This window comes from Trachinotus anak, unplaced genomic scaffold (genome assembly GCF_046630095.1).
Source record: "Trachinotus anak isolate AG129_WGS33_773 ecotype Australia unplaced genomic scaffold, CSIRO_AGI_Tana_v1 ptg000010l, whole genome shotgun sequence".
Taxonomy (NCBI): Eukaryota; Metazoa; Chordata; class Actinopteri; order Carangiformes; family Carangidae; genus Trachinotus; species Trachinotus anak.
This window is the reverse complement of record NW_027273861.1, coordinates 6514082-6524139: the sequence shown is the minus strand read 5'-3', so window position 1 is coordinate 6524139 and position 10058 is coordinate 6514082. Positions and strand designations below refer to the sequence as shown.

The 10058-nt window shown below is 41.5% G+C and overlaps 1 protein-coding gene across 1 annotated transcript; it reads right to left on the bottom strand.

Annotated features, from left to right (window-relative positions):
* Positions 1 to 6900: 6900 nt before the first annotated feature.
* Positions 6901 to 9140, bottom strand: sox14 (SRY-box transcription factor 14). Its single transcript, XM_071487221.1, has one exon. It carries the CDS (start codon positions 8473 to 8475, stop codon positions 7759 to 7761), a length of 717 nt encoding a protein of 238 aa, XP_071343322.1. The 5' UTR covers positions 8476 to 9140; the 3' UTR covers positions 6901 to 7758.
* Between the last annotated feature and the right edge of the window lie 918 nt (positions 9141 to 10058).

Here is a 10058-nt window from a genome sequence, read left to right as displayed (position 1 = left end):
ATAATTAACTACAGAATCTCAGCTGATAAGTTAAATGCTCTCACGAAATAAAAAATGTTTTGGATGTTACAAGATCCCAGTGTATTTTACCCTTTTTCTACATCATCAAAATGTACAATTGTTTTTGGATTATTTTGTCAAACAAGTAGCTGAAACTTGGATTAAATAACTTTTTTAATTGAGAAATGAAAGATAGACTAGTCAACTATCCCACATCCCTTCAAGAAACAGAGATTAATTTGAAGGTAATCATAAGTGTGAAAATTGCTGTTATCTTCTCACTATTCCTTTCACTGCTAACGGCCTGTCTGGCTCTGAAGTCGTCCTGGTAATAAATATTCATATACCTTTCAGGGCCTTTGTTATGTTGACTACCTTCCATCAGTATGATCTGTTGTGGCACGAGAAACACAAATGGAGAAAATAAATTAAGAAAAAAAATCTAAGAAAATATATAAATAATAATGACAATGAGTGAAGGGGGGGGGGGATTTGGAACATCAAAGGCTCCTCTATCTTTGTAGCATGTAAACAGTGCGTGCCTTCAGTGAGTGGAAGAGCCCTTTTTAATGATTCCATGGAAGATTGCCACATCGACAAGCATCCTGTAATAAATAAAATTAACAAACATTTCTGTAGGGTCTCTTCAAAGGGAAAGAGAGCCCAATGTTTTTTTTTCAGATAAGTGGTCTATACATCCCCTGCTCCTTCCTGATTAGTCTAATCCAGTGAGAAGTGCGTGCAGGGTTTTGATTGAGTCAGCCGTCGAGGACCCCGAGGGGAACCCTCCTGATAAGTGCCTTTACCTTTCACCTCCAGAACCCCACGCACGTCGCTTCGCCATATCCCACTCCCTCTAATCTCATTTGGCCCAGGAAGACATGCTCAGGCACAAGAAGCTACGATTAGCATCCTCTTTACCAAGGGATTCCATTGGCTTGGACTGCCAGTGCTGCCCTCAACCTGAGTCGCTGAAGGCTCTAAATCAGCCAGGTAGTTCTGTGTGTGGCTTGTGTGTGTGTGTGCGCTTCTGCATCCACCCTTCACAGCTGTGTTTCTGACAACTTGATATCAGAAGGTGTGTGTCCTCTATTTGCCTTCTTCATGGTAGATCAGCTCAAATATTCTTGACAGGTCATTTTGTCAATTTTGTGTATTTTACATCAGGGCTGTAAACAACATTTTCAAAATACCAAGGTCATGAGTCCAAATTCCAAAACCAACCCAAGGATGTTTTGACTAACCACTAACCAAACTCTTTTTGTTGTATTTAACTTTATTGTTCAGTGACATATCCTGTCATTTGGTTATAGGTGGTGAAAACAAATTCCCTTTTTATTTTCTCTTTCTAAAAAGAGACCAGAATCTGCTTCAAAAACTCCAACCAGAGTGATATATGTACAATCATAGAATATGCAAATCCTTTAATGTTATTAGCTGCTCCAAAAAAATTCAGAGACACATTACAGAGGTCATGACCTCACTGTCCCATATGATATTTATAGCCCTGCACAATGGGTCAAATACAAACCAGTAGCATCACAGTGTATTTAAAGCAGATTTTACTGTGTAATCAACTGATATAGCCCTAAATGGAGAAATTTACTCCAGTTTGTTTTGTGGTAACATTATTATATTCATCTCTCTGTTCAGCATTCACGAAACCCTCATGTTTTATCTCCTTCTAGCAGGAATTGTCCTTTAGCACAAAGTTTTTCCAAGATTTGCCAAGGAGATTGTTTAGTTAAAGAAGTATCCAATGATTAAAGACAGAGTCATGAGCAGATGAGCTCATACTGTACAGAGGCTCAATGAGCCTCCATGTTTCTACAGAGCCTCCACAGTTACTGTGATATGCGAAGAACTCTCCACACCTCAAGCAACTATTGTCATAAATCCCACACCACACCCAGCGCTGATCAGGTGATCGCCACAAATATTTAGAAAATATCCAAAGTGTGCCGCATAACTTTTAAAAAGAAAATGAATCAATGCAAAGAATTTTCAGAGAAAAATCAGCTTTTATTTGTGTGGATAAAAGGACAACACTCACTGGTCATTTGAAGTTTTGAATCACATTTTGAGCTTAAACTTGGCTGTTGGTTCCTCCACTGATCAGCTCCCCTACACTGTATTACACTGTGTCTTCATTGACATCCTCAGCCAACTTGTGTAGCTTTCATTAGTAATAATATGGATCATCTTTTACTGAATATGTGCAGGTCTGCAACTGGGAAACAGAACTGGTGTTTGTATCTAATATCACGTAAAAAAAAAAAAAAAAAAAAACACTAACCAGAAGCTGACTAGAACTGAATTACTTCAACTCAGACAATAAAAAATCACTAGCAGGGATTTTATGACTCCTCATACTGAGCATTTTCTTCTATACCGTTATTTATTTATTTATTTTTAATTAATGACAAACAGATGCAGATGTCTTATGCATGTAAAAATAAATAAATAAATAAGTTGATGACTCAATAAGCGCCTGGAGTATTCATGAGCAAGGACAGCAAAAAAAAAACAAAACTCATTCATCCTCATGTTTGATATATGATATATGGAAAGTTTATGCCTAGTGAAAATTCACCAGGTGCATGAGCAACAAAGACACTGCACAGTAAGTCAAAAGCAGACTCTTTATGAAATGAAGCACACACAAACACACGTGTGACGTCTCAGCACAACCCACACGTACTGTAAATCATGACACACATTTTATGTATGGAAGGCGTCTGAGGAAGCAGCACATGCATGGTGAATAAATATGCATGAGAAAATCGAGCAGAGTGATATTTGGCCTCTGAGCGTGGGGTCACCTGTGGAGACGAGTGTGTGATCACCAACTTAGCAGCTCTGAATCAGCAGCTTCCCAGGCTGAAACACTGAGGACATACGAGCAGCACAATGAGGCAGCTGGATTAAATGGAAACATGTGAATATATCCCAAATATGTGCGACATCTGGGGTATGTGGTTAGTTTGGCTCAGTGGTTTCCAGTCTTGGGGTCACGGTTCCTCCAAGGGGTCACAGCATAAATCAAAGGTATCAGCAGATACGGGTTTTAAAAAAAGAAGAAGATACATTGTCCTGCTGCATGAATTTTTTTTTTTTTCTTCTGACTTTTAGCTAATCTCAGAAAATCATTTTGCATTTACATTTTCTGTGTGGCTCTAAAATGCTTAAAATCACTTTATGTCCATTTGCAATGTGTGATGGGGATCACACGTGGACAGTGCTGAATTTGAAGAGGCCAGAAGATAAAAAGGTTGGAATCACTGGTTTAAGTTTCTTCTGCTCAGTGCTGTTGAGGTGGGGGTCCCATGTGGCTCCTACTTTAAGAACAAACTTTGGGGGAAAAGAAGTGACATTAAACTGGGGGCAGTATAGGCTTCAGTCAGATACAGTATTTCCAAAAAATTGGAAAGGCTATGAAAGGCTTCAAGAGAATATGATAAAAAATTAACACAATCCTAGTGTTAAGCACTTCTTTATCTGTTTTGGGTCTGGAGCTCCAAGACACCTGGGCATGGAAACTTTTGAATTATGAATAAATAAATATTAAAAAAAATAAGAAAAGAAAAGAACATTGCTGGCATTTTATTCAAAATGTCTTTAAATATTTAGGAAACGTGTAGGAAACGTGATGAATTAATTTATGCTCTTTTATATCTTTTGGAAACATCAGCAGCTAATTTATAAAACGGCATATGAATATAATAAGATGTATCAAGATGCAAATAAGGCGAATATCAGCCTCATCAGGCTGTGGGCTTCACGGCCTGGAGAGCTGCAGGGAAGCTGCCACACGCAAAATAAACCGCTTGATTTTAGCAAATAAAGAGTGCAGAGTGAGACTGAGACAGCGTCCAGAGTCAGAGGAGAGGCGCAGAGTTGACTCACACTGTCCGGCGCGGGAAATCAGGCAGGAGGAAGGCAGACGCAGGCTCTAAGTGAAGCATGTAATATCATCCGAGCGGTGCTTTCCATATCTGTATCCGATGAACTCCAGACAACTGAGCACATATGGGCCCACATGCATCTACGTGTGTGTGTGTGTGTGTGTGTGCCCGGTAGCCTAAATAAAAATAACAGACAGACATGCACTGTCTTTGTATCTGTCGGGGGGAATAAAGTCTTGGTGTAAATCACTTTCCCGTCTGGCACAGCACATTAAACAACCGTGGCGTGATTCCTTTTCTCTCAGCTCATCCGTTCCCTTTTTTCTTTATCAGCTCGTTCACGATTTCATTTCTTTCAAATGAGAATTCAGGGACCCCCAAATTCAAGCCCCCGCGTCTTCAAACAACACAACTGTACGGTTTTACTTTTTCTCCCGTCAAAATGGTATCCCAGATTCAATTTTAGATAGACCGGGATTTAGCCAGTGATGATTTTTTTTTTTTTTTTTTTTTTTTTTTGGTCTTTCGGAGACAATATTTAATATACTGAAATGAGATCAGTTTTTCTCAATTTCTCTATGTGTTGTATCAAATCTCGCGTTGACACAAGCAAAAATGAATGCATCTCTGATAAGCGAGCCTGTATATTTCACATAATAGTCCCCCTTTTTCTCTCATCAGAAGAAGAAGCAACAAACAATGACACTGTCATCATCATCATCATCATCAGTGTTATCAGTAGAGATGTTTTCTACCTCTCCTCCGGGGTACTCCCCCCCCCCCCCCCCCCCCCCCCCCCCCCCCCCCACCTCCTTTTGATTTAGGAAATTAGTGCGCCTAAATACAAAACCTCATTCTCAACAGCCACTTATCAAACTCCATTTACTGCTGATGATTTCAGGCTAATATTAAAAGACAATAATGTAAATGACCCATGGCTTTTAATTAAAAATGTCTTGTCCCCCTCCCTCCCTCTGCTATTTTTTGTTTCATCTGTTTTAATTTTTTTTTCTTGTTTTTTTTTCTCTTTTTGGACTTGGAGTGTTGAGGAGAGGGAAAGTGAAGCGGCTGCTCTGCTCGGTGTCCCCCTCCTCGTTGACTTTTATCACTAAATGAAGCATATAAATGACCTGAAAGCGCCTGGCTGTCGCGTTAAATGAAATAAAATAAAGAACAATTATCCTCTCCTTTTTCTCTGATCCTGCGCTATAAAGGAGTCCTGGAGAGATAAGGCAGATTGAATTCTCTCTGTTGTGCTCCAATAAAAACGTCAAGGGAAGGGGGGGGGGGGTTAAAGAGAGATTTAAAACCAGCCCCCCCTTTATAATTTCAAATCATAATTTCCCTCCCATTATACCTCTCACATGCCGTTTATCGTTTGGGTTATTTATTTCAGGGCGCTGTAACTCCAGTCAATTCCCGTGACTAAGTTGCGTAATTACAAGTGGTGAGAGGCTCGTTCCCCAGCAAAGTTACAGCAGCTTCAAGAAAATGGAGAAATTATAAAAGCAGTGATTTAAAACAACAGCTCCGTCTTATGAACATATATAAAGGTTATTCGCCTCGTTTTCATCATGGAGGGAAAAAAAATAATAATGTCTGCAGCTACTCCTGAAAGTAATTATAATTGTCTAATTTCAAAGTTGAATTAGGATGCTTTAGGGGTTTGATGTAAAACTTCACATTCGGTTCAATGAAGTATCACCCTAATTTACAGCTCCAGATAAGGACTAAGTCTGTCATAAAAATCTGCCCGTCTTCCTCTTCCTCCTCCTCCTCCTCCCCCCCCCCCCCCCCCTCTTCCTCCCCCCTCCTCAGGATTGAATTGCACCTTGGGCAATAGTGCAGAATCGTGAATCTTAACTTCTCTCAGCATATGTTCCTGGCAGATAAGTAAACAATTTGGATGTGGAATGAAATTTTTAATTAATACCACAGTCGTCTAATGTGGGGCTGCGCACCGCGGTCTGCAAATCCTGCTCTCCATTACCAGAGAGGAGGAGAGAGCGGATCTGAATCCACATTCAAATCTTTAAATGCGTGTGTATAATTCCTCCTGCTTTGGGTTGTAAGGCGCATTGTCTTAATGAGAGTCAGACCTATCATTCACAAGTTTTGCGCAGGTTTAAACACGCGTGTAGGCCTGGGTGATGAAAGGCTTCCGCGGGCTTTTGGCTGCAGCGCCTCTCTCTCTCTCTCTCTTTTTTGAAAAGTATCAACACACACGCAGAGACGTTCAGACCGCACAGCAGTGGTGGGCCGCTTTACGCAGCAGCCAGCAAGTCACACGAAAAGAAAGGGAAAAAAGAAAAAGAAATCACATCACATTCAGTTTGTTCCATTTGTTAAACCTATAATTAAGCAGAAGGCTTCTCCTTGAAGTGATTAAGCAGTCAGACGGGTCGGACGGGCGGAATCCCTCCGGGGAGGCCTCTCCTGAACTGTCAGACATCAAAAAGATCCCAACCGGTTCAGCCCAGTGTCATGAAAACACCTCCAGTGCCCTGCACCGCGGAACATGCCTGGGACCTGCTTCAAATCATGCAAAACAAGCAGCAGCCAAACACAGAGGCAATTAAGGCTGCTTTAGGAAATGATCCGAGCGGAGGAGTTAGACAGCCTCAGCAGCCGCACCGGAGAGAGGATCGACTGCTCTCCTGCGGCCTCACTTTGTCACCGTGCAGGCTGTCCACCGTATTGATTATTTTGGGGTCAAGTTGGGTCTAGCACTTGAAATGTAAAAATATTTTATTTTATTAATATTTTTTTTTTAAGTGTTGCAAACTTACATTCGCTTTTTGAGTGATTTTTTTTCTGTTTTAAGTCTATTTTTTTTTGTTATTATTTTTATTATTATTATATTTTCTTAACAATTTAAACTCTGCCTGATTGGGCCTTTATCCTGGCAGCTTGAACGTCCCCGCAGCACCTACACATGACTACATTATCTTCGTCGTCTCAAGCACCCGCTACCTACAAATACAGGAAATTGATATCGTTGAAGACAGATTGTCTTTATTCGAAATGTCTTTGCTCAGCAATTGAACAAAGCGCAGGAGGTATCAACCTTCTAGATACATTATCCTTTCCATAACATGACAGGTTTTAAATTACCATCTTAGATAGAAAATACACATATAACTCCTTGAATTCAAATAGAAGTTATCCTCAAAAAACAGAAAACAAAACCAAAAATGACGCGTGTGACTATATTAGCACTGAACCACAGGAAAAATGCAAAATGAAACATTTGGATGTAAATGAATTTTTTTTCTTTTGTCATCTTAAATAGACCGTCTAGTTTTATGTGCCAGTTTTCCATAAATATAAACAATATAACCCGTATATAATCCAGCCTATAGGTCCTGATTTTGACCCTATCCAGAACATCATATAAATTACGAGTGCCAAAATGTGGACTACTTAGGCCTATACAGGAAATAAGAATGCTAATTGTGCAAGCCAAATTTTCAAAATAAAAGAGTAGCCTATCAATAATCAACACAAATCAGCCTATCAGCATTGAAATGTACACAATAAATAAAGTTAAAGGCCTCCTTTTCTGGTTGCCATAAACGTTATAACATTTACATTTCTTACAGTTCACAGGGCACCGTCCTTTACACCAAATCCCAGCTTCTCTGCTCAGGTCAGGAACTTGATCGATTTCTGGAAAAGTTTGTTTGTTTGTTTTCTTTTGTCTTTTTTTTTTTTTTTTTTTTTTTTTTTTGCCATAACAAGTCCAAGGCAGTTAATATTGTTCATGTCTTTTTAATGGGGCGCGCTGTCCATAATATATTTACATGCATCTCAGTATTCAAGTGAATTAAAAAGAGGACAAGAGTCTTGAGGGTTACATGGCAGTGGCGTGTGCGGATGAATATGGGTCTATCCCAGTCTTGGTCATACCTGGAAAAAGTATGTAGGCCACCGGGGGCTGTAAACTTGACGCTGACCAGGCTGTGCAGTTACACGGGACGACGTAGCCCGGGTTTGTGGGCGACGGGTGGGTGTGGGTGTGCTGACTGGGGCACCCAAGGGTGCCGAACGCTCCGTTCTGGTATCCCAACGAGGACGCGTACGGCAAAGTGCTGGTGCTCAACGTGTGGGGCATCTCCGTCATCTTCTGGATGGCGCTGGAGCTGAACTGACTCGGGTCGAGGAAGGAGTAGGGAGCGGACGTCGGCGGCAGAAACGCTCTGGCTTTCTCCGAAGAGCCCAGCAGAGAGTCCGCGGCGGACACGGGAAGTCCCTTCAAGTGATCGGTGTCCCCGAGGTAAGGCAAAGGGAAAACGTACCTGTCCTTCTTGAGCAGGTTTTTGGGTTTGCGCCGGGGTCTGTACTTGTAGTCGGGGTGCTCCTTCATGTGCTGAGCCCGCAGCCTCTTGGCCTCGTCGATGTAAGGTCTCTTCTCAGACTCTGAAAGCAGCTTCCACTCGGCGCCCAGTCTTTTGCTGATCTCCGAGTTGTGCATTTTGGGATTCTCCTGTGCCATTTTCCTCCTCTGGCCCCGGGACCAGACCATGAACGCGTTCATGGGTCTCTTGATATGATCAGCAGGCTTTGACATCTTTAGAAAGGATACTTTTATCCCCAATGATAATGACGAGGAAAAGTTCTTATCGGAAGGAAGGGAAACTATTCACCTGTCTAGATGCCAGATACCAGTCATGCCCGTCTGGGATGTTCTGAGTCTGGAAAACAGCAAAAAAAATAAATAAAATAAAACAAAATAAAAATCCAGCGCCCGCTTCACTTTTCCCGAGTTAAAACAGTGCTGCGTCTTCGCTTAGGTCCGGTTACAGCTCTCTTTCAGACCTGCGGAGGGCAACACGGGAAAAAAATACATGCAAGATGCACACACGTAACAAAATCCACAAAGGTGAAAGCAATGTTCCGCAGTCAGTTTGCAGGAGTCGTAAAAGTGTTGAGTGTTATTTTTTTTTTCTGTCACACTCTCTCCCTCTCTCTCTCTCTCTCTCTCTCTCTGAGGTTTGTCGTCAAGCACCTGGCTTGGAAATGAGCGGAAGAGCGTGAATACGAGCCAAAAGCGGTGAAGTTCAAAGGCTGGGCTGGTTTGGTTTCTGCACGCAATCTGACATAATCTGCAGGGCGTTCACTCACCAACCTGAGCGCCCAATCAGCACGGAGACCGGCTGCTGGAATACCTTCAGGAAAAATAGATGTACATTACAACATAAACAAAGAGCGGCTGGTAGTAGAAGAAGAAAAAAAAATATGGAAAAAAGGGGGCGCACGCCGTGTGTGTGTGTGTGTGTGTGTGTGTGTGTGAGGGGGGGTGTGTGTGGGGGGTAATACTCAGGATCCCTCCTCGATCCCATTTAATGTAATGAATCGCAACAAACACGGACCTTCAACCTCTTCTCCAGTTAAAACCTGACTTCAATCCAGAGAGGTGACTACACCGCGCAGCCCACTCACTGCACAGCTCCACACTGAATGGAGTTAGGTTTAACTTATTTGTGTCAAATTACTTCGGCAGTACATTAGTGAAAAGTGGGAAAGTGTAGTAACAGGCTAATAATAAGAATTAATATAATAATAAAGAATAGGTTCATTCATCCCTTGCAGAAAATCGGGTTTTATAATATTCATATTGTATTATTCATATTATTCCCTCCCTTGGATATGACAAATATAACACGGTCGCCTGGTGTCTTGCTCGAGGACACTTCAGCAGGACTTTAACCCCTGTGTTCCCGCTGCAAGGTTCAGTTAGGAGGATCAGAAAAAGTCAAATTTAGATGTAGGCTCAGGTTTCCAAACATTTTCACTCTAAAAGAATAGAACTGATAGAACAGATACTTGCAAGAACTAGCATTTCCTTTATAGTAAAAAAAAATAAAAAATAAAAAAGGCTGGCAAATACACAGGCGCCAGCACATATAGGAAAGACACTTGCACAAAGTTCAGGCCCGTCCGTCCGCGGCGTGGTACTGACCCTGTGGAGAGCTCAGCCACGCACTGACAGAATTACAAACACCAAGAAAATGTCACATCAACTGTAAACGTTAAGAAGAGCACCATTGTGAGACTATAATTGTTGCATTAGCTCACATCAATTTGACAGTTTAAGGAGGCACAGAGTGATCGTTTTAAAATGCAAATTTGACTGAGGGCCATTGCTTAATA